Source organism: Musa acuminata, chromosome BXJ2-11 (genome assembly GCF_036884655.1).
Source record: "Musa acuminata AAA Group cultivar baxijiao chromosome BXJ2-11, Cavendish_Baxijiao_AAA, whole genome shotgun sequence".
NCBI lineage: Eukaryota > Viridiplantae > Streptophyta > Magnoliopsida > Zingiberales > Musaceae > Musa > Musa acuminata.
In genome coordinates, this window is record NC_088348.1 from 32,542,664 (window position 1) to 32,567,231 (window position 24,568).

General features: G+C 39.6%; 3 protein-coding genes and 1 long non-coding RNA gene across 4 annotated transcripts; 2 read left to right on the top strand and 2 right to left on the bottom strand.

Moving 5' to 3' along the window:
- Positions 1-7,225: 7,225 nt before the first annotated feature.
- Positions 7,226-8,918, bottom strand: LOC135627642 (uncharacterized). The gene is made up of 2 exons (XR_010492656.1): positions 7,895-8,918; positions 7,226-7,795 (listed from the first exon to the last, which is right to left on the bottom strand). It is a non-coding gene; the product is annotated as an uncharacterized LOC135627642 (long non-coding RNA).
- Positions 8,919-9,684: 766 nt separating this feature from the next.
- Positions 9,685-15,021, top strand: LOC135627084 (rhamnogalacturonan I rhamnosyltransferase 4-like). The gene is made up of 9 exons (XM_065133045.1): positions 9,685-9,962; positions 10,095-10,446; positions 12,501-12,568; positions 12,685-12,773; positions 12,855-13,017; positions 13,102-13,391; positions 13,482-13,686; positions 13,759-13,916; positions 14,289-15,021. The coding sequence occupies exons 2-9, from the start codon at positions 10,143-10,145 to the stop codon at positions 14,548-14,550; spliced, it is 1,539 nt and encodes a 512-aa protein (XP_064989117.1). The 5' UTR covers positions 9,685-9,962; positions 10,095-10,142; the 3' UTR covers positions 14,551-15,021.
- A 1,733-nt stretch (positions 15,022-16,754) lies between these two features.
- Positions 16,755-18,743, top strand: LOC135626946 (ricin B-like lectin R40G2). The gene is made up of 7 exons (XM_065132794.1): positions 16,755-16,953; positions 17,043-17,165; positions 17,233-17,461; positions 17,675-17,826; positions 17,916-18,038; positions 18,111-18,339; positions 18,515-18,743. Coding segments are annotated over exons 1-7 (1,035 nt in total). The 5' UTR covers positions 16,755-16,776; the 3' UTR covers positions 18,517-18,743.
- A 1,771-nt stretch (positions 18,744-20,514) lies between these two features.
- On the bottom strand, positions 20,515-21,108 carry LOC135627373 (uncharacterized). Its single transcript, XM_065133453.1, has 3 exons — positions 21,000-21,108; positions 20,873-20,925; positions 20,515-20,779 (listed from the first exon to the last, which is right to left on the bottom strand). The coding sequence occupies exons 1-3, from the start codon at positions 21,085-21,087 to the stop codon at positions 20,651-20,653; spliced, it is 270 nt and encodes an 89-aa protein (XP_064989525.1). The 5' UTR covers positions 21,088-21,108; the 3' UTR covers positions 20,515-20,650.
- Positions 21,109-24,568: the final 3,460 nt, after the last annotated feature.

The following is a 24,568-nucleotide window of genomic DNA, read 5'->3' on the forward strand; positions in this document are numbered from 1 at the left end:
TGATCACACAGGTAACAAACTTCAAAATCTGAAAATTTTAGACCAGGATTTTCAAACTCATGATCACACTGTGTGCTTGATGACCAATTGAAATATGTTCGTCTTGCTCAAGGCAGCGAACTAGGCCTGCTCAATTTAGCTAGGTTGAGAAGAGTCAAAACGGTAAAAAGAATAATAGTATGGTTCATGCCTCGGAACATGAACTACTAGCAATGTTGTCTCTAAAGATTCTTCAGTGGCATAGGAAGTGATCTTGCTTCCAGTTCTTATCAGTTGACAGTGAGATCATAATACGTACAGAGATTACATAACTTATGGGGACAGATAGAGCTGTCTCGGTGGACTCACAACTGATGACAGCACTCATTTGTCACTTGCGCAGACAACGTCAGGGTCAGGACTCAGCAAGATCGCTAGATAACAAGTTCGGCCACAAGATCACCATCAAATTGCCTGCATAATTGGCTTTTCCCTTTCTCACTCTCTCCTCTTGCTCTCCGGTCACTTTTTACTGCGAAGCATTACTGCCCTTTCATTCCTTACCTTTCCTAATTCTTTCGCCCTTTTGATGAGAAGCTTCATAGGTCTCCAAAAAGCTTCCTCCCTCTTTCTAGTCCTCAGATAATGCATGCAGTGGTGGCTCCATGATTCTTTTCCTAGTGGGAGTTTCATATCGTATGATAACATCATTAACGAAGAAAGTGGTGGAGATATACCACATACTGCTCCAAGGTGACATGATTGAACTACATCTCCCAGCCCCACCAAAGCCTCTCCACTGATTCAGCACCATGTGACAGTGTCAGACTCTCTGAGCTGCAATAACCTCTGCAATCACAGGAGTAGTAAATGACGAGAAGTTGCACTGTGTTAGATATTAGGTTTCACATTAACAGAGTACTATAACACATAGCTCGGCAACATAAGATTACATACACCAACCTGACTAATTTGAAAACCATGACCAAATTAAATAATTGTGGCACTACCCCCTCTTCAGATGTTTAGGAATTAAAACTTTGTAGGCTTGTTCCAAGAACACTCTGGCAGATTGGTTTCAGGGAGACCAATAAAATCTTTTAAGGTGATCCCCATCCCTCACCTTTATGGTCCCTCTCATTGTCCTCTAATGATATCTAGTATAATGACCAAAAAAGGCTACACTCTCTTCCAAGAGATGGAGAAAGAAAGTAGTGACTCTTGACTTAGCACTCCAGTTACCCAAGCAAGGATTATTCTGAAGTTGGAGTGACGAGTTCATGTCTCTGTGAATTCCCATGGAAACATCCTTTCAAGTGCCAGGGGCATACACTAAGAAAGGTGAGGAAGTAACCATCCTCCCCTGTGGGCATCAGCTGGATTCTTAGGTCACACCCCAACTTTAGGGCCAAAAATACAGGGAGCCTTTTTTTTCCCCTTCTTTCTTGTACCTTTTCTTCCGGAGGGAGAGGGTGGGTGGAAAAAAGCTGCAATCTTCTGCTGGGTGCAAACACTGCTCGACTACAGACAAACTTCATTTCCATGGCTTTTAGATAGATTACATATTGCCTTGATGCTTACTGTCTCAACAAAAAAAAATATTTTACTTGTTCATTGTCCATCTACATGTTCCTCCCTCCCTGCCTTTTTCTTTTCATAATTGGAGGACTATTATATAAAAAGAAAGATCAGAACAAAATCATCATATCATATGAGCCAAAGTCACCGCACAAATGATGCCATTCATCTAAGGGGCTGGTGCTGTCTTCCTAAGGCTCAACCTTAATAATAACTATCAAAATGAGCTCACATCCCACCACTAATAGTTTAAATAAATCTCTACAACAAGGGCCAGCCGATGATAATTAGTGCTAGACAATCATGTTTTTTTTGCTTTTTAGGTATCCATGACTTCACTTTGTCTGCTTTTTTAGTTTATGGTATCATCTGCATATTTTTGTTGTATCAGCATATCTTCGGGGTAATCCCTTTTCCAAGGTGCAGCACCTTCATCTGAAGCCTTACTCTCCTCTAATTTGTAGACAATAAAATAACTGAACACAATTATTGTAGAAGTACGCTATGAAATTAGTGATATAAATTTATGCATAGATGAAATGAACAACTGGGTAGAAACAAGAATGCCAAGTTTCAGGTCAAGATTGAAAAGACTATTATTACTTGGAAGGAATCATAATTCAATCTAATAGCCCTCTTCAAAACCCCAAACAACCAAAACATACTTAATAGTCGGAGTACTAATTTACTGTAACCACTCTCCATCCTGAGGTTTTAAGGCCAGCTATGTATTCACACAAGCAGAGAAAGCGAAAGAACAACAGAAACTACCACACAGTCCCTCTGGATGAAGTAACAAATTAAAGAGAGATACAAAGGCATTGCAGAAATGGGTTGCGATCCACCAAAGTATTCAAGAAGTAGGTATTGGTTAAGAAGTCGTTTTCACTATGCATGGAAGGCACTCCATTAGTTCCTTTAGCACCAAAATTGACAAGCAATGAGGAGCAATGGAATAAAATATACACCCAAAGGCAGTCCAGCTAACTTCAAAAGGGCTATTTGCATCCTCCTTTCATCTGATTATTTCTTAAAACCAAGTACGGTAAAATTTATAATTTCCTATTGACATTCCACATTCATTTGAGTCTTGGTTTGTCTCCTAATTCTCCTCCATCACTTGAATGAAATGTTTTAGCTCCTCCTGCTGCTTGCTGCTACTTAAAGCTACAGCTTTGTCTAGGATATTTTCAACCATTGTTTTCTCATCTCTCACCTATTGTTTCGATACCTACCTTTTCTTGTTTGCATGAAATAACTAATAACACTGCTTGAAAAGCCTTAGTACTAAATTGACAGTGTCAGAAAATCCATTACTCATATTGTTGTCTTGGCCCATGACAATATGTAACCGATACCACCAACCTCCATGATTGAACTCTATAAGTGAAAGATTGCATACAAAAGAAAAAAAGGAAAATAGATACTGCTTGATGGCTGTAAACCTCAAAGACAATGACAACCACCATCCAGTTCAAAATTTTCATTATTTACAATCAACTAGAGCATCAACTTCCCCGGACCATTGGATCGACCTTAGCTACCATAATTAAGATTAATGGCTGTTCATTTCATGTTCATGTACCCTTTGTCAGGATCCAGCTCAGAAAGGTCGCTAGGTTTGTGAGCCTACCCACAATAATATAATTATGAACCCCACATAAACTGCTACGCAATAGTATAAGTTACATGTTGCATCAGTTTCCGTATCAAATGGCCCCTCAAGTGTGTCACGTTAAGCCATGGGGCAATAGTTGATGCATCATTAGACCAGCTATCAGTGAGCAGTATCACTAGAACCGAACCCCAAAGCAGTAATCTCAGATTTTTGTATCGAATGACTCCTCACCCATGGAAAAAAACAACCTAAAGAACTTGCTAAAAGATTGATGCAAACATGAGCAGGTTACCAATAGAAAATGTTGGTCGTACAAACTGTAATGCTGATCGACTCTTTATCCTAACTCTTTATCCTGTCTTGACATAGCTAACTCTTTATCCTGTCTTAACATTGCTACAATCAAGGGTTTACTTTTCCTGCTCAGCAATGGAGGAACCCAGGACTTAGTTACACAAAGCATCCAACCATATTTGCCTGTGTTCTTGACACAAGTCAGAGAACCCTTCCCAGGAGTTGATGAAAGAAACAATCTTTATGCTCAGCAAAATTTATGAAAGTAATTAGCCTCATGTGCTTTATGCAAGCAAAAGCCAGCTTACTTCTCTAGTAGAGCTTTTCTCATAAGAAAAACAAACTCAACCAATCCATTTTCTGCCATACCACTGGCTTCAACTGCCACAACAATCTCAGCATAACTGAAATGGCCTTAATTATGGACCTTGCAATAATGAACACAAGCAGGCATGCATGCGCACACAGAAAGAAGAAACAACAATTTTGGTGCAGCAACCGAAGTCAACAAGTCATGGACTTCCACTAGAAGATAAAAGTTTAACAAGTGCAAGAAGATGAATGATAATGTGAAATAGAAGGTCAAGAACAATAGCTGAACAGAAGAAGAAAAGAAAGATGTAGATCGAGTAATAACGCATACCTCTATATAAATATAGAAAAAGAATATACATATCACAAAAAAATTGAACAAATCAAACTTTTGAGAAAACATTAAAAGAACAAATGATTAGGTAGGACTGTGATTTGATCTCAGCATTAGTAACAGACGATCATTGACCATGAATCAATGAAAAACTACATTTTTTTAATTTATCAGTAATAACTTAAAAAGGCCTGCAAACAGTTGGTAAATGTTACGAGGGCCAATTAACAAAGGGCACATGCTTTCCTAATGTGAGAGTACTTGATGGAGTAAAGAGAATCATAACAAGGGAAGGAACAACATAAAGAAGAACCATAGTAACTTCATGTGTAAGGTTAGAGGTACGTAAGTAACAAAAGAAAATGCAACTGTTTTTATTAATTTGTCAACAGAACTAGCATACTAAGCAGAATAATCATAAAGAGAATGAATTAGCTTCCTAAGAACTTTCCCTCATGATTCATTTCCAGTCCAAGAATATGTATGTAACATGAATGTTGAAGCTTGTATATACTTGTAAAACAAATGTACAAGTACAAATGTCTACTGTTATCCGTTGCATGGTGCTCATCAATGTAAAATTCATCAAGAGAAAAACAAATGCAGACATTAAAATCTTACTACAAGTACCTCTGAAAGGAGCAGAAATAGGAACCACCATGCAAACGGTCCTTTTCATGCAACCACATTGTGCGGTTGGAGATTTAACAATCAATGTAGTAGTATTTAGGGGAATCTTGCAGATTCTAGAATGAGGTAGAATGCACCCCGGTAGAGTGATATGCAATGGATGGACCTCTAGGAAACCACTAGGAAAATAGTATGTGCTATCATATTGTATAGTGTTCTTTCAATAGGTGCCAAAGCAAACTAAGTGAATCCTCAGGACATACCTGATTATATGGGCATCATCTTAAGATCAGTAAGGTGACATAGGTAACATCTATAATGAACTGGACTCCGGTGTAGCAGGGTGCTTCGTGAAAGCATTGTATTGACTCGGTGTTAAAGGCCACAACTAAGGGCCTAAGTGCAGTAAAAAAAAAATCCAAGCAAATACATGGACAATGTTTACCAACAATGATTATGAATGCCATAGGTTAATGAGGAAAAGTGAAGGTTAGGAGCTATAAGTACTCCACTTCACCAAACATTCTACCCTCCTAGAGTGACAACTGAATCAGAATACTTTGTGTAGGTCACCCACAAGTGAAAACAGCCACATAAGCTACAGGCGACAAAGAGATCATTGTCTATGAAATGGTCAGGATCCACATATATGCATGGTGCAACACAAACTACAATTCCAATCACACGTGATGAAATCCTCCAAAATAAATAAACAGTATCAATGTGCACTCCCAACAAAGATTTTCACCCCATCAAGAACAAGAGGAAAAAACCATTACTTGCCTTCAAAGATTAAAGAAAAATTGTTCAAGAATAGGATTATTTCCACATTAAGTGCCAATAACTCAAAATGTTAGTTGTAACACAACAGGATCAAAATCCAAAGATACAAGGAAGAAAGATTCTTAAAGATTGGAAACAAATAAAGCACAATGATGCAACCCAGAAAAATGTCCAAAGAGAGGCAGAAGCTTCTCATGCTGGTCCCTTTCATGTACATCAAGGAACCTAAATCAAGCTCACAACAGAGCTAGGGAAGAACATAGAAAGAGAAAGACGGTCACACATGATCAGGCATGGTGACTTCATGTGATTCAGCAGATAGGCCTACATCCATGAGTGAAGACAATGAAGAAAGCTTCATTAAGTGGAACTAGAAACCCACACCAACATAAGAGTCTCATGTAACAACAATAGCTCCTCTGAAATCCCACAAAAACAAGAAAAAGTAAAATAGATACCCTGACATAGAAGAGGAAAGAAAGGCAAATAATCATAACCAAACAACGTAGTAGATTCATATGGTTCAATTAATATATCTACATCCATTCCATGGGTGAAGTCATCAAGGTCAAATATGGTATCCAATATAAGAATGGAACACAAGAATAACAAACTATCAAATCCCCATATGCAAGATCTATAAACCCTCAAATACAAGATAGATAAAGCCCCAGATACAATATTGATAGAATAGATGCCCTTAATCTACATGTCACCTACATATATATGCACACATACATATAAATGCATATAAACAGGCTGTATCTAGACAGACCAAAAATATACAATTGGATCGGCCATTGGCCTCCTAAGGCTAAGACCAACTTATGAGGCTCCATCCTCCATGTTCTATAGCTGGAGTACTGACTGCAGAAAATCATATCAACGAGGTTCTCTCTTGTGAGATATTTCTCTTGTTAATTATATAATGAAAAAGCAAATAGTAGTATATGCAACATACAAGAGAAGCAAACTCAGGATCATAAAATGGCATAAAAAAAGCTACAGCATCCTGTCAAACTGAATATTGAAGTGAAAACCACAGACTGTTTCTAATTTTTTTGTGGTAAGTTTCAATAATCATTTGAAACCATATAATTGAAAATATTTGCATGAATATGTGATTTTAATGATGCAAAAGAAATGAAACACATTAAGGAAATTAAACAGTTCATTTGATAACTATATCTAGAATAAACATTGCAGCTGCATTTTTCCTTTACATAAAATAAAAACAACTAACCTTTGGGTATAAAAAATATGTACAAATCATTTACAACAGTCTCACAAGAAAATTTGGCGTTTGAGATTGGTGTCAACTTGAGAATCATAAAAGACAAAAAAAATTATACACACAATGAGCATCAGATCCACCGTCAACAGTAAGGACAGTACCTTGGTTTGATTCCTCCATTTAGACCTTATAAGAACCCAGGTCTTTGTACCATGAGTTAAAAACATGTGAGCTCAATATAATATAGTCCCTCATAAGAGTAATTTTTGTATGCTCTGCATCTTCCAGTGAAAATGTTTTCATCCACTTGTTCAACTTTTATGAATGATTCGATGTGAAAAACAAAATTGGGTGGTCTCACAGCAAACTGGAATGTATTTGCACAGCTATGCCCATCAATCTATGAACGAAGAGCCTATAGAGAATAGGAAATGCATGATCTTACCAGCATAGGCTGCATTACTTCTGAAATCTGACTTCATATATGCTGGTTACTCATAGACCTCACAATGATTTGATTTCCAATACCAAGTTCTTTGGATTGGCCAATATGGACATGCAGACGATGCCCGTAACAATGTATTAGTAGGGCAAACTTGGGGCTTTCGGAGAAACGAATCTCGGCGAGGACCATTACATTTGCGATCCCATTTGCAAAAATTACAGCACAAGGAATTTAGATAAGGCCGTAATGGTCACCTCGTCATGATGAATGTCCCTGTTATTTAACCTCGCGGAATCTCTGTATCTCATGCCACACCTCACCTCGTTCAGATCCATCTGAAAACAAAGGGGGGAAAAATAGGAGACAACACATATCACACGAGCTACAAGTAACATCTATGTGGACCAAATCGAATCCCTTCAAGGAAGTCCTTCGAGAAAGGCTCAGATTGAACTCCCACACACATTTCTTGGAATCAACAGACTCCAGGATCGTAATCCCACATGATATCGAGACACCGGTGATCTGCTCCTCGAAACCCCTCCGCGCGTTGCGAGATGGAATCAAACGTCTGCATCCAACCATCGACTGCATACCCGTTTCCATCGGCAGCAGCTACTCTCCTTCCACAGACTTAAACTAATCATAAAACATTTAAATTATATTGAGCAATTTCACTAAACAAACCTCTATGTTGGGTCTCGAGGCGTCCTGATAGAGTGACGGCGATAGAAAAAAATATGCGGATCATCTAAGAAAAATGAAAATAGAGACATCTATCCTGAATTTTAAAAAAAATAACGAATAAAAAAATAGGTCTTTTTTTTTTTATTAAGGGAGATGCGCTTGGATCAACCTACTTGAGTTGGTCGGTCGGTGATTACTTGTATGAGATGCTTTAGTATTACGATAAGAAAACTTCGTCTCTATTTTCAAACGCATATCATGTAAGTGATCACTGACCAATCATTCAAAGTAGGTTCTATTGTGATTTGACGTCTCAGGAAGTGATCGAGTAGCTAGACGAGTTCAACATCCGATATGTACCAAGGGTTATCATCAAGACTCAAGCATCGATGACTTTTATACTAAAGCTAACTCTCTCACTTGAGATTGAAGTGAGATGAGCACACCCCCTTTATCTAGATCTTATTAATAGATGGTTTCGCCATATCAGAAAGGGATAGTGCCTAACTTATCTTGAAATATTCGAACAAATAGGCATACGAATAGGCTTTCTATTTTGAGTTCAAAATCTCTAACAATAAAGTTGAATATGAAACACTTCTCTTGGAGCTTCGACTCATCCGGAAACTCCAAGCGCATGATGTTTAATAACACACTAGTCAAGTAGCTAAAAGCTATCAAACTCGAGATGGGACCATAGCGACATTCCTTACCAAGGTGTGACAGTTAGCCCGAGGCTTCTCTCGACTCAACATATTATGAGTTTCTCTCGTAGAAAATATCCATACTCCATTATGCATGTAACACCAAAATCAAAACCACAAACAAAAAGAATGAGAACAAAAAGAGACACTGATCTACGCAATTAAATCGAATTAACACAAATTAAGACGAACCGAGAAGAAGGAGCATGGCTTACCTCTTGAGAGAGAGAGGAACCGAAGAGGGGAGCTAAGTCGAATGCGAAAAAGAGAGAGAGAGAGAGAGAGAGGAGATCGCGAATGCCTCTTCTCCTTCTTGCTTTGCTCCTCTTCCCCACCCCCCCCCCCTCTCAGGTGATGTGAGACGCTTGTGATGATCCAAATGAAACGATAACATAAAGAGGAAGAACAGAGGATGATGTGTTGTATTTGTCAGGTTGTGAATCCTTCGTGTGCTTGGATAATTCTCTTCTCAAAGCAAGAAAGCAAGAAAGCGTGATGTAATCCAAAGAACCAACCCATCCATGTCAAAGAGAAAATGGAGAACATGCCCCATTTTGGTTTGGAGTTGGCTAAATACTAATTGGATCAATAAAACTTGCTGCATTTGTTATGAATCACCTTCGCACCATAGAATTATCGTAAACACTAAAGGCTATAATGTATGCGGGTCGATAAAAGAGTTATTTCTCTCCTGGGACGTGTGTCCTAAGAGTAAAGGACGAACGGAAGATATAAGCCATGATTATTAGAAAAAAAAAAAAAGGAAGATCTTATCAATTCAAACATATATCTAAAAATAATAATTCTCGAATTAATGATGGCTTATCATGTCAATTATGGGATTCTTTTGATTCAAGTTATGGTATAGGCTTTCTGGAAGATCTATCTTAGTGGATTGGTATTAAGCTCATTGACTCTATAGCAGACGCTTTCAAGGTTCTATGGATTAGGCATTGGGCAGATAGCTAAAGCAGGAAAAGGGAAAAGCAAAGTAAAAACTACATTATGAAACGATAGGGTGGAAGCAAAGCGAAAACGAAAACCTGCAGAGGGGCCCAAAGACTACTGCATCAGAATACAAAGAAACGGTCACAAGACGAGCTTGTCTTGTCGAACGCCGAAACTTAAATCAAACTAGAAAACAGTAGCAGAAGAATCCGAAAGGGTGGGGGAAAAGGGGAGGAGAGGAAGAAGGGGAAGAAGAGGCATCGCTTCCCAATTCCCACTCTCTACCAACTCCGTGTTTAGTAGAAGAAGTCCATCACGGGCTGGCAATCCATCGCATTCGCGATCTCCTCTCCCTCGCCCCCCTGTCTCTTTCGCTTTCTACTTAGCTCCACTCTTCGGTTCCTCTCTGTCAAAAGGTAAACCATTCTCCCCTTTTCATCTTAATTTATGTTAATTGCGATTTAATTGCGTAGATCAGTGTCGAGTTGCTATTTTGTTCACAATCGCTTTGTTCGTGGTTTTGATTTGGTGTTACAAACGGAATGCAGTCGCGGATTTGGTCGGGGGATTGGTGGTTCTTCGGGAGGGTTCGGTGGATGGTGGACGAGGCGAGGGCGCCGAAGCCCACGCCGGCGGCGGGCAGGGCTTCCGGCGGAGGAGGGTGGCGAAGGGCCGCGGTGCGGACGTGGATGTTGCGGGTGGGGTCCAGCTTCCTCATCTGGACGGCGGTCGTGCAGTTGACGTCGGTGTGGCAGCCGCGGCTCCCCAGGTCGTGGCCCGCCGCCTGCTTTGACCGCCGAAGCGCCGGCGCCAACGCCACCGTTGACCTCTCCGTCATCGGTGGCGAGGAGCACGGTCTGTCTGGGTCCCGCTCCTTCCCGCCCGCCCTCCTTCCGCGGAGTGAGTCCCGTTCCCTGCTCTTCTCTCTTTCTCCAACTTTGCATCTTTGTTGTGGTTTGATCCGTTTGGTGCTTGCTTTCTCGATCCCTTGCCTCGACTTAAAAGTGCGCCGGCCTGTTTGATCTCTTGGTTCAGTTGAATACGGATGACCTGTATGTTAACTGGGAACACGAATTACGTTTTTATTCACCGTCTTAGGTATTGTTCTTACGATCTTGGAAGCTTGTCATCAGAAGAGTGCCCGTTCTTTCCTGTATGTGAGACGAAAAATATGTCTACCAGTGGCCTATATTTTTCGTCCTACGCTTTGAAATCCTTGTTTCTAAATTTTTTTGTTGTCGTCAATGCATTCGTATGATTGGATTAATATCGAGCACGGATACGATGCTATCGTTTAACTTATGGTTGATGAGATTAGGTTAGAAATATGCCAGTAGATTCAAGCACCTGAACTTTCTTTCTCTTGCAAGTCCTTCTGGAGCACAAGTCACACACATATGTCTGCTGCAAGTGGACATAAAGATGGAGCTTCCTACTATAAGAAATTTGCAGTGAGATAAAGATTTTAGTGGACTCGATGAAACTTGAAGAGTCTCAGAAGGCTGTTATGCAAACTCTTCTTTTTTTTTTCCATGTTTCGAAAGTTATAGAGAAGCATAACAAAAAGCAAAGGGGAACCAATAATCTGATGGACTTTAGGAAAGTTGTTCTAATACTTTATCGTATTATGCATGTGGAAAATCTATTCTACAAGAAAAATCAAATCTTCAAGGTGTAGATCAAGTAACTTGGACATCCAATGCTATTTTAATCAATGTTTTTTTTGTATAACATTTAAATAGAATAAATTAGTATCCTGACATTTCTTTAACCTTTGGTTTATTACTAGAATATTGTATAATTTGATTTATTCACTGATATGAGCAAGTTGCAAAATCTTTATTTGGCATTGGTTTCAGCATTTTGTCAGACCAGTAAGGTACAGATATATCTGACTATATAGCATTGCTGAAAATAATCATAACAATAAATGAACACTGTTCATTAACAAGCTATATGGAGGGTGTCTGTCATCGGTCGGATCAGTACTATGTACATATCGGTCCTACTGGAATTTGAAACCTTGATCAGGCCTTTATCCTAATCTGACATCTTAGTAAACAAAATACCATATGTAACACAGCGTTTAGTTTATTTACTGTAATAATACTAAAGAAGTAGACCTTTCTATCATTTTTTACTTTCAAAACTCTCAATGGTGTTTTGAGGCCATCTGGGAGTTCCAATTACAGAAGCTAGGTTATCTATGCGATGGATAGCTAGTAAGGGTTTATTGATAGGTTTCTCTCAGTTATTTATGCTGTTGCTCATTTGGGTTATGACAATTGCTTATGGTCCAAGCTTTATTCTTTTATTTCTGAAAATTTGCCAAGAAAGCATTGCTACACGCTTTTCAAGTGCCAAGAACTTCTATAGCATACAAATTATTCTTTCAGACAATGATGCTGTTATTTGCATTGATATTTTTTTTTTCTTAATATATTCTATTACATCCTTTTTCTAGATTCACAATCTCATTGGTTATCTTATAAGTAGCTTTTTATTATGGAAGTTTAGTGATTAATCCTCATGAAGAGTAATTTATTGCTGGATCAGTTGCAGGTCTTCTTAGAAAGAAATAAATGTTGATTTTGGCTGTGCAGATTAAATGGTAGGTTTAGACATTTTAACTTACATCACAAAGTTGAATGTTGGAGAAACATTAGTGATTCTTAGATGAAGATGCAGAGGCCTACAGCAAAAGTGGCATTTCTATAATTCAAGATTGAACTTATTGTGCCACCATATGCATAGATCCTAGCAAATGTGGTGGTATGAGAAAGAAATGAGTTTGACATAATCAAATTAAATTTTGGTGATTGAATCTTTTTGTTCTGTTGCATCAGATACAGTATGTAGTTTATTGAAATATTGTTGTCTAGAATTATTTTTTCCGTTTCTTTCTTGTCACATTTTACTTTGACATGTTGACAACATATGTTACCCTTGTTTAGGAATTTACAAAAGCAATGGTTATCTTAAAGTATCATGCAATGGGGGCCTAAATCAAATGCGAGCTGCGGTGTGTAAATCGTTATCTTTTTATATTTCTTCTGCTGATTTAGTCTTTCATTAATGCCATCATAGTTCATATTGCTGAAGTTGCTCTTATGTTATAACTGTTATTGGTTCCTGCAGATCTGTGATATGGTTACTATAGCACGTCATCTGAATCTAACACTAGTAATCCCTGAACTTGACAAGACATCTTTCTGGGCTGATCCTAGGTATGGACTTCTTTGCTAGCTCGCAGCTTACTTCTTCTGTTCTGAAGTTATATTTTTGAAATATACATGCATTTTTTGCAGTGATTTTGGTGATATATTCAATGTAAATCACTTTATTAATTCTTTGAGAGATGAAGTTAAGATCATAAAAGCACTCCCAAAAAAGTTCAGTAGTAAAATCCGTACTGAACCATTCACGATGCCTCCAGTCAGCTGGTCTAGTGAGAAGTACTACTTGAAGCAGGTTAGCTAAGAAAGGAAGTATTTTTCTTTATGGGTATCGTAATATTCCAAGCATGCAATCTTTGAACAAATGTTTTGTTTGCAGATTTTACCACTTGTAAGGAAGCACAAGGTGATTCATTTTAATAGAACTGATGCTCGTCTCGCAAATAATGGACTTCCTTTACGACTCCAAAAGCTTCGTTGCCGCATTAATTATGAGGGATTAAGATTTACACCAGAAATTGAGGCCCTAGGTGATAAGCTTATTTCAATTCTCCGGAGAAGTGGTTTCTTTGTTGTTCTTCACCTGCGATATGAAATGGATATGCTGTCCTTTTCTGGTTGTACACATGGATGCTCTGACAAAGAAACTGAAGAACTAACGAGGATGAGGTTTGCTTAGTTGATTCCTTTATATTTCTTTGTCATCTGTATGTTTTTTTGAATTACTAAAGGTATCTGTCGGGACCTTTGGACTTCAAGATATGCATTTCCCTGGTGGAAAGAGAAGGAAATAGTATCTGAAAAGAAAAGATTGGAAGGTTTGTGTCCCCTTACGCCTGAAGAAACAGCATTGGTGCTACGAGCTCTGGGCTTCACAAGGGATTCCCTAATATACATTGCCTCTGGTGAAATCTATGGTGGTGAAAGAAGGATGGCTGCTTTGAGGGCTTCGTATCCCAAAATTGTAGGCCTTCTATTCTCAGACAGTTGAATGAAATATCAATATAACTTTCTTATCGACAATATAACTCTTCAGGTAAGGAAGGAGATGCTTCTCAGTGCCGAGGAATTGAGGCCTTTTCAGAATCATTCAACTCAGATGGCTGCGTTGGACTATCTGGTATCTGTTGCAAGTGATGTTTTTGTCCCCACTTACGATGGGAATATGGCCAAAGTTGTAGAAGGACATCGCAGGTTGGTTCCTTCTCTAGATTCAACTGTTTTGATCTGATTTCTTGGTCTAGATATTTTTCTTAATTTTCTTGCTTTTCAGTAATATAAATATCAAGTATGCCTCATCTTGATCAGAAAATATTTCTATGATGTTATACATTTGGGGGTTCACTTGAGATGACTTATCAGATGGCTTCTGCTGAATTAAACCTTGTTATTTGTTGAAGCTAGTGCAATTGCTAGGTCTGGCAGATGTTTTTTACCTAATGCATCTCCTATGGAGCAAGATATACAAACTAAAATAATGTGTATTACATTCGTTGCCAGAGATCCATTCTTCAGTGTAAATCCAGCTCAAATATGTGCTTATAGGTTTCTCTTCTTCCTGTGTAGGTATGCCGGATTTCGCGGGACAATTGTGTTGGACAGGAGAGAAATTGTGGAGCTTTTGGATCTTCTCCAGGATGGGAAACTATCATGGGATCAGTTCTCAACTGCAGTTAAGGCAGTGCACAAGAACCGAATGGGTCAACCAACACTAAGGAAAGTGATTCCTGGGAGGCCAAAAGAGGAGGATTACTTTTATGCCAATCCTCAGGAATGCACCGGTCCTTCAAGGATTTCAAGCATCGAATCTAGAGAATTCAATATCTAAAGCTGTCGTTGTAGCTGCTAGTTTCTTCCCCGATCATGGGATTCTTTGATTCGGACTATAAGGCTATGTCAGCAGCTCCTTGTACAGCTGACTAGATTTTAAATATTGCTAACTCTAGTGTCTGGGCAAACCAAAAGTCCACATGTTTTACAACTGCATCTGTGGAAGAGGATCAACAGAAGCCAAGGCTGCGATCGAGCTATGACCATCAATGTCAGGCGAGGAAGCCAAGCAGTTGGGTTTTGGCACAAACTAGTCTGCCCCTGGGTTGATTCGCCATTCTTTAATTTCTGGTCTTCGGATTCTTGAGATGTATTATTGGTTTCGGTAGGGATGGGACTGTAACACAAAGGTCGACTAAAATTTACAGTCTTTTCTGTCGTAAAATATCATCTACAGCGGCAATCGCAACTGCAATTGTAACAACAATATGTATCGATGATGGTAAGCTTATCATTTTTCTGATGCTAACTGTTGTGTGAAATAAATTTAATGTTAAAAATTAAAATCAAATCATTATATATTTAAGATTAGATTTATATATCTTTTGATCCTGTAACAGAATATCAAAAATTTTGACTTGAGAATGTATCGTGGTTTGCTCGTATGAAGCAGTGGCATAGATCTGTTCTGAGAAAACTAGTCTCTCCACAGAGTATAGAAAGTAAAAGGGAGGTGACAATAGACCATGATTAATCCTATATATATATGTATATATATATATATATCTGTTAGAGCGCTTTGAGATTAGTGTCATCCTCTACCACGAAACCAGCTCCATGCCTTCGCCCTCTCCTCCTCCTTCGCCTCTCTCTCTCTCCTCCGCCTCCTCCTCTCTCTCTCTCTCTCTCTCTCGGCCAATTCAGAAAAGATTTCCCTTCTAGCTGTATAGTTTTTCTTTTAAGATTGTTTCCATTTAATGTTAGATATATATATATATATATATATATATATATAGAGAGAGAGAGAGAGAGAGAGAGAGAGAGAGAGAGACTGCATGGCCGACGCAAGAAGTCAAATGCAGGAAAAGAATAAACGAGAGCTGGGTGGTCGCGTAGACAAAAGCATCCCCAAAAGCGGAGCAGAAGTCCTGCGACGGGCCTCCACGACCGCAGCCTTATAGAGACGCTGATGCCGCAGAGACACATGGAATAGGAAGGACGAGACGATGAGATGCTCCCACTCGGAAACGTCAAAAGCCGTCTGCATCAAAAGCAGGAGCCGACCATACGGAACGACGCCGACCTTTATCGCCAAATGCGCTTGCGAGGGAGGGAGAACGGAAGCTTTCTTTGAAGCAGCAGACGCCTGCCGCTCTGCATTGGCCAGCCATAAGCAGAGGCTGCTCATCCTGTTCTGCTTGGAGTCATTCCTCGTTTCCGATTCCTAACTGATGAAAGGATTTACACCGTTGATGATGTGCTTTAGGAACTGTTTTTATATTTGATCAGAAAATAAAGTTTCTCCTTTAAAGTTAAAGAATCGGCTGCCATCTAAATATTCAATGTATGCTAATGTTTTAATAAAGCAGTAAGAATAATATATATATATATATATATATATATATATATATATATATATGCTTCAAAGATATGATATATTGGGATATAAATTTAAATTGACTAAAAAGATTGCTGTTCTATTGGGAAGATTTTGAGTCTGCCGTGCAAATATAAAAAAGATACAGTGGATTGCATGAAATCTACCTCAATTAATTATCTTTTATTTTTTATATTAATTTTATTTCTCTCGGAAAATATGATCGGTCGCACCTAACCAACCAACCAACCAACCGCTCATTCTTCCTTCACGTCTAAGCAAAACAGTAACAAATTGGATGCCCGCTGAGCGCACCGACAACACGAATCAACCACCCCAATCCACTACTTTGACTCACGCCGCGTTGCTGTCGACATGTGCCCACACTTGTCCTCGCCTCATCCTCTATCGATCCGCCGCGTGGCAGTGTCACCTACAGCTTTCCGCTTTCCCCGCCATAATTTTTTATAATATATACATATATATATATAATATAAATTATTATATATATAGGACAATAATAATTTAAAGATCAAAATGTTCTCCGAATTGCGTGTCCTTTTGATGCGCAAATTGTTTTGTTTCATCGGAGGGGTTAATTAGAAATATAGATATTGATAGGGGTGTTTATGAGAAGTTAGCTCGACTTCTCTATAAAACCCCACGCCGTCGACAGAGACTGCCACCATGGCGCACTTCTTCCACCGCCACCACCACCACAGGGAGGAGCACTGCTCGAGCGCCGGCGGCAGGTCGTCGCCGCGCACGGTGAGGGTCTACACCAAGGCCGACCCGAACTACTCCCTCTCCATCCGCGATGGCAACGTGATCCTCGCGCCTAATGATCCCGATGATCCCTACCAGGTAAGCGGAAGGATTCCTGCTCGCTCTCTGCTTCTTCTGTTTTGGCCTTTCCCCTTCTCATCGATGACTGCCTCCTTCGTGGATCGCAGCACTGGTACAAGGATATGAGGCACGGCACCAGGGTGAAGGACGAAGAGGGCTTCCCCGGCTTTGCTCTCGTCAACAGTGTCACCGGCGAAGCCATCAAGCACTCCCTTGGAGCTCAAAATCCAGTATGTGTAGCTTGCGCTCGTTTCTGATGCTCTCATGTTTCCTTCACCCGATTTGTGATCGTTGCAGGTCCGGCTGGTTCCTTACAACCCGGATTACCTGGATGAATCTGTTCTGTGGGCTGAGAGCAATGACACTGGTAAAGGCTACAGGTGCATCAGGATGGTGAACAACATCCGCTTGAACTTTGATGCTTTCCATGGAGACAAGGACCACGGAGGGGTGCGAGACGGAACCACCGTGGTGCTGTGGGAGTGGCTCAAAGGGGACAACCAGAGGTGGAAGATCGAGCCCCAATGTAAGTTCTACCTCAAAAAGGAGAAACTTTGATCTCTTGCTGCAACATCTGCTAAGAGCTTTGTCCTTGATTGATGTCAATTTCTCTATACAAGTAGAGGCAGCAATCAGCTTCGCTGATCAATTTCCATGCCTTTGATTTCTGTGCTAAGAATGAAGTAGATCGAGCATATTTAGCTGCTCTTTGTTCAGTATTGTTTGGTATACCATGCAGCCTCCGACCCTCCTCCCCCCACCAACTACGCCGGCGGCAGGCCGCCACAGCGTACTGTTCGGATCTTGACCAAGGCAGGGCCGGATTACTCCCTCACCGTCCGTGATGGAAGAGTGGTGCTTGCACCCACTGATCCCAACGATGACTACCAGGCAAGATTGATCCGTGACAAGTCTTCTCTTGGATTTCGTGGCGAGATTTTGGGCTGTTGTCTCACTTCATTTGTTCTTTTGGATTGCAGCGTTGGTACAAGGACATGAGGTACGGGACCGAGGTGAAGGACGAAGAAGGTTTCCCAAGCTTTGCTCTCGTCAACAAAGTGACCGGCGAAGCTATCAAGCACGCCATCGGAGCTACGAATCCAGTGAGTTCAGCAGCTGAAACACCACTTGAATTGCTAATTCCTCACTTCATTCCTGGTATTTGTGTGTCTCAGATCCGACTGGTTCCTTACAACCCAGAGTACCTCGATGAGTCCGTTCTGTGGTCTGAGAGTAATGACACCGGTGAGGGGTACAGGTGCATCAGGATGGTGAACAACATCCGCTTGAACTTTGATGCCTTCCATGGAGACAAGGACCACGGTGGAGTGAGGGATGGAACCACTATTGTGCTGTGGGAGTGGCTCAAAGGGGACAACCAGAGGTGGAAGATCGTTCCTTATTGTAAGTAGTAGTTCCTCTTAAGACTTCTTGTAGCACTAGTGTCTTCCTCAAGCATGTGTGTCTCAGCTCAAGACAGAAGTGGAGCCAACACCGATTCTATTTTGAGCTTTTGCATCGACCTCACCTTCTTCCATATTGATCTCAGCTTCTAACCATCCATCTTGTGCTGCTGCAGGAACAATGCGATGGTGGCATCAATCGCAATCTCTTGGTCTCGGTTTGCTGCTCTGCACAGCATTTACCAGCTAGTAGACGTGTTTCCAAGAATAAGCTGTGCTTTAGGGCCTCTGTGTCCCTCTTTGCTATGTTATCGTGGCGCTATGCCACTACTTCGGGGAGTTGATCTCCATGCTTTCAGCTTGGTTATTGTACTGGCTAAATATTAATGCATCTATCTTATGACACCACCATGTTTCTTACAAGATCTTAAAGATTTGCATAATTGCTTAATCTCCTTATTTAGCCTCTTTTTATTATGAAATTTGATTCAAGCAGAGGAACAAGGATCCCTGTTTTGATCTGCTCTTGTGGTTTCCTTCGTGGATCGAAGCACCCGTAAAAGGACATGAACCACAGCACCAGGACGAAGGACGTTTTTGGGCCATGGCAACTGCGACCACAGTGAGTAAGCAAAACATCAACCAATCTCATCATCCTACAAATCTCGCTTTAGAACCCGAGTGGTATGGGATTGGATGAGGCTCTTGTGTAGAGGACGGTGTTGCACCATGCTTCTGTCGTTGTTGTCAGTCGCTTATTACTTATTACTTATCACTTATCACTTAGTCGTATTGTCACGGACTTAGCTAGAATTATCTAAGCCATCAGGTATCCTTACGGTAAAACTATAAACTTAGCTTGAGTTGCCTAAGTCGCGAAACACCCTTGCGCCAATTTTTTGAACTTAGCTAGGATTGCCTAAGTTGTGGCACGCCCTTGCGATATACATTTGCAAAGGGTTAGTTAATTTACAACCTCACTCAGGTCTCGAAGGACCTGTAAAAGAGAAAGTTAATTAGTTCAAAAACGAGCGACAAACAAATCCCGATGTTTTGCGAAAACGAAAACTTTACAAGCAAATTCAACGAGCATCTTGCGTGCATAAGAGAAAATAGGGGAAAGAGAAAAATAAATACTTTAAAAAGTAGAACAAACAGTTGCAAGTCCACAAACAACTGCTCATCGGGTGCTGGGCGCGAAGGTAAGTTCTCATCAAGTTAACGTGCGAACTTATGAAGATTTTTCAATGTCCGATAATATATGAAGCCCCATCTAACCCTGTGCTACTCGGGGAGTTCCAAGGTGCTAAGATGGCTAATGTTTTTGTGTGCAAATGTGGCTTATAGAAAACAAATCGTGGCACATAAAAACTGAGCCGTTTTAGGGCATTTCGACCCGATGCGATGAGCGATCGCACTGTAGCATTGTAACCTGTTCAAACATGTATTTTTACAAATAAAAACATATAAAACAATGGCAAAACAGATTGTCATGTCTCGGTACAAGCATGCAAAAGTGACGAACGATTCGTTAAGACATCTTTCGTGACAGCATTGTTAAAATGATTTATTCTAAATAGTTTTTGGATTGTTTTCACGTGCTACGATGATCACGATGAGTAGTGCATATTCTCAGGTGACACAAGGCTTGATAGGCCTCTCGGGTAGCAGGATGGCTTTAGCACCATGCTTCACTTGAGTAATGACACAAGCGAAGGGGATACGAGGAGCATCGCCGAGTGAGAGATGGAACTTATGTGGGGCTGTGGGAGTGGCTGAAACGGGACAACCAGATCAGGAGGAAGATTGTTCCTCAGTATACGATCGATGTTCACCGCAGAAGCTGCTCTTCTAAATTGCCTGCCTCCTCTTACTAGTTCTTGAGTTGCACATCTTCCAAACTTCACCTTCCTCGATTTCATTGATCTCTCCTTCTATCTATTCATCTTATTCCGCAGGGACAAGTGTGATGGTATCAATCTCGATGCCACTTCTGGAGTTGAACCCCATGCTTTTTCCTTGGTTTTAACGCTGTCTTGAAATATCTATGCATCTTTCTTATAGTACACTACGTTTGCCTACAGGTAGTGTGTCGTCTCTCCCTAGCTTTCTTCTGCGTCCATTGCATGTTCAGTAGTGCAATTTAAACTCGGGTTTGAAGCATGAGAGAGGGAGAGAGAGAGAGACCACTGTAATACTTTTTGATACCATTACTCCAGTACTAATCATACATAATTCATGAACTCATCAAGGCTACTGCACTAGGTGGCTAATAGTACACGCCAATCCATCTTCCACACTGGGAGTGTGATTCACGGTTTTCTAGGGTTCTTAGGATCATGGTGGCTGTTTGCTCCTGAACCCGGGTAGTCATTGAGTTCAATGTCCATCGCCCCGCTCACAGGAACTCCTTCCGTGACTATCATCTCTTTGTTAATCACCTGCACAAGGAAAACAGGATTCAATGAATCAATCTTACACAAACATCACTGCTTTGCAAAGAACAAAAAGGTGTAATGCCCTACTGAGAGAACCTGTACTGCAGCCTTCGTTACAGCTCTGTCTCGGTTCCTCGATGCAAGGATTCCTGCAACACAAACCAGAGAAGAGATCAGCACTCGGGTGGCTCCATAGGTGAGAAGAAACCTTGAAGAACTGTACTTGACGGTGGAGCTGCTTCCAGGGAGAGAAGGCATGAAAGGAGCAGCAGCAGTGTGAAGAGATGATTCAGAGGCTGCTTCTGATCCATAAATGCAATATACTTCCAACAGAAAACCAAGCTGATGAAATGAGTGTAATATATAGCAATTGTCTGATAGGTGACACTGCAATCTGCATAGAATATATGAACATAATTGGTTCCACTAATGATGAAGCTTTAGGATGACTCATACTAGAATCTAGTAGTAATTAAACAGGGCCAAGTTATATGTGTCACATATGGGTTAATGTACATGCCACTTGCATTATATATACAAATGATAGAAAGCTGATAACACAATTGTAAGATTAAGACCATTCATACATGTAAAGAATAAAATTCTTTACATGAAAATAGTAGTATCCCCACACAGATTTTTCATGTATGTATATGTGTGTGTATATACATATATATATATATATATATTGAAGTGAAGAATCTTCATGTACTAGTAGAGGTTGATGCAGCATTATTGTGTGTGACAAGTTGTTGAGAGGAATTGACCATCATCATAAAGAGATTAACTTGAATGACTTATTTTGAAGTATGATTTGAGAAGATTTTTTGTAGTGCCTCATTTGATCTATTCTTTTTTTTTTTTTACATAATTAAATGATGTAAATTACTTGGATTTATTTATTTTTTCTTCTTTTAACTCTTACTAGTTAGTCTCCCAAGTGCATTAGAAGCCAAATTATAATCCCGATGAAAGACAAATATGAGTAGATAAAACGACAAAATAATTTTAATTAGTACGAACGAGCGAGGATGTTAGCTAGTTTAATTGGTAAATAATTCGACTGTCGATAGTATTGTCCCTTATACTCGCAAAGAAAAAGAAAGACACAACAAATACATACAAATGCTTGTGAATAAATATGATATTGTTGCACTTTACAACATGTAAAGTGCCATTCACTCAAAGGAAGCAACTCTAAATCCTAATCTTTTTTGCCCTTTCTTGTTTCCTTTTCTATGATCAAAGATTCCAAGTACAATATCTTTCCATTTGCTTTTACAGCTCTTTTCTTTCATCAAACCACAATGCTTGCATGCTTTGTGTCACCTTCACTTTCGAGTTCGCCATTCGCCTGCCCAACTGAAAGCCACAGCTACACGAAATGCTACAAGATAGTGATGAAGCAAAGGAAGGAAAAGCTGAGACATGTGGCTCCATTCCTCTCATGGCAACACTTACGGACTTTGAGCCTTACCTTAACACATCCATGTTAAAGCTAGAAGAAGGCTCCATAAAAATGCTCGAAATTGAGGAAAGTTTAGCTCCTTTTGTTGTATATGTTCTTCCTTCTCCTACATATTGTAAATGCTTTTGACGAGAATGAGGAGAGCAAGCTTGATCTACGCTTGGATCAAAGTACGGAGGCTCCAAGAACGATCGATCCTTTGGTTGAGCTCTCTCTGCAATCCACCTACTGAACAAAAGGAAAGGAGTAGCTGTATCTTCTCTTGCCATGGACATGAAGTTGTGGATTCTTTCCACCCTGACAACTCGACACGTGGACTGCAAGATAGATTCTATTCAAGTTGCCTAGATTTAAAGGAAGATCTTGTCCGATTAATAGAGTTGGGTCATCCTCATTGCACAAGATGTCCATAATCATGTGGAGCTGCTGAAACTTATCATGCACATCGAGTTGTGTAAGGCAGCTTGAAGCCTATCCTACCCTCCAAAGTCATCTACATAAATCTAGTCAAACAAATGTACCAAAATGGAGAAGAAAATGATGTAAAATAATTAATCAGAGAAGACTTCCAAATTGAAAGTTATGTGGGGCACAACTTTAATGAATTAATCAATCTAACTCCCACAACTTGCAAAACACTCTTTCTTTTTTGTGCTTCTCTATCACACTTCTCTTTATCAAAGTGAAGTGAATCAGTGATGAAAGAACAACAAAACACAAATTATTGAGTTCTTTGCTTAACTTTAAGTTCAAAGTCCTTTATGTACCTTCTCATATGAATCATGAACAATTTTCTCTTATCTAAAACTTTTAGATGTGTAAGATTTTAAAGAGTAACAAATCCTAATTTCTGTAGTTTCTTTTTTTCATGCTTAAATTTTCTTATCGCTCGAGTAATTTGATTCTCAAAATAATCTGATTACTATTAAGACATCAAAAATACTTATCAACCCTAATAACATCAAACACCTATTCAACCCGCAAATAGCTTATTAGGAGAAGTAAATAGAAAAAGGGTAAGTTGACATTAAAAAAAAAAGGTACATTATGAGTGAGAGCCACAAGTAGCTCACAAAAATAAACAAGAATGTTAAAGCAATCTCATGGTTTCAGAACCACCAAAGGAAAAGGGAAAAAGGAAAAAGGAAAAAAGGCCATGGGAAGAGAGATTCTTATCAAAGCTATCTTTTTCAAGAAAGAGAAAAGTTGAATGGATGCCCACATGAACTGCAGGTCTCTTTGTATGACTTTTGTTTCCAGATTGTGGTTGAGATCTATTAGTTGTAGTTTGTCACAATTCAATTCAATCCAATCTAAATTGTGGTTTGTGAATGGATTGAAGTAACAACACATGAAAAAGATATCATTTTTTTTTTTTTCTAACTCATCATCTTTGTCTCCTACCCTCTTTATACTTAAGCATGGCAATGATCCAAAGAGCCCAATTCATCAATCTGAACTAAAAGCATTTGGGGCATCCAGGGCCTCGAGGCACTAAGTATACTCCATCATATCACCCATCGAATGAGAAGTGTGTTAGGTCTCGATAAGAATTTTTTTTTTTTTTTTAAAAGATCTTGTTTCAAAACATGATGAAGAATAATGATATGTGTGATATAACATAAAGAATAATGAGTATATATCAAAAGTCCTTCCATTATAATTTATCTTTTTTTTTTTTTTTTGCACTCACTCTCCTCACTTTTCATTTCAAGAAACCCTATCACATAGGTATCAAGGGGATCAATTCGTGAATACACCCAACAATAATCTTTTATTATAAAAATAAAGACCTATCGATGATTACTTAAATTTCGAGATTTTCATTCTCCATCTTTTCTAGAAACACACGGGCGATTTCATCTTTCATATCTTTAATTTCGATTAAAATAATAATATAAGATATTGACGAAATAAAGAATACATGATAAATAAATTTATATTTTAAAACCTAAAAAGATTATATTTTTCTTTTTATTTTTTGACATGATTTCGGAATCCACTAGATTTTCGAAATTGCCAATTTATATAACATAAATTTGAAAAAGAGAGAGAAAAAAACATGCTGTCGTAATTATCTCTAATGACGAGGGTCTTCTTGGTATTTTGCAAGGATAAAAAGGCCCGATCCCTGAAAAGTTGTATCTTTCTTCCTGGTCGACTTCTGGTGCCCTTTTCCTTTTTCCCTGGCTGACGTCAGCCTCCTTAATCCACAACCACGAGAATTAGTGGCTCGGAATGCCTCCCGTCGTTGACTCCGACGCTTACCTGGCACTCGGTCACCGGCTACTCCCGGTCTCCCGCCTCCTCCTTCCTTCCGATGG

Bases quoted from the DNA above. Each gene is read 5' to 3' on its own strand.
- LOC135627084 (XM_065133045.1), top strand. From the start codon at position 10,143: ATGGTGGACGAGGCGAGGGCGCCGAAGCCCACGCCGGCGGCGGGCAGG. The intron at 12,569-12,684 runs GTGTGTAAATCG...TGGTTCCTGCAG, and splicing joins TAAATCAAATGCGAGCTGCG to ATCTGTGATATGGTTACTAT. The intron at 13,917-14,288 runs GTTGGTTCCTTC...CTTCCTGTGTAG, and splicing joins GTTGTAGAAGGACATCGCAG to GTATGCCGGATTTCGCGGGA.
- LOC135627373 (XM_065133453.1), bottom strand. From the start codon at position 21,087: ATGGATCAGAAGCAGCCTCTGAATCATCTCTTCACACTGCTGCTGCTC. The intron at 20,926-20,999 runs GTACAGTTCTTC...TTTGTGTTGCAG, and splicing joins GGAAGCAGCTCCACCGTCAA to GAATCCTTGCATCGAGGAAC. The intron at 20,780-20,872 runs GTTCTCTCAGTA...TTCCTTGTGCAG, and splicing joins TAACGAAGGCTGCAGTACAG to GTGATTAACAAAGAGATGAT.
- LOC135626946 (XM_065132794.1), top strand. From the start codon at position 16,777: ATGGCGCACTTCTTCCACCGCCACCACCACCACAGGGAGGAGCACTGC. The intron at 17,166-17,232 runs GTATGTGTAGCT...TGATCGTTGCAG, and splicing joins CCCTTGGAGCTCAAAATCCA to GTCCGGCTGGTTCCTTACAA. The intron at 17,827-17,915 runs GCAAGATTGATC...TTTGGATTGCAG, and splicing joins ATCCCAACGATGACTACCAG to CGTTGGTACAAGGACATGAG.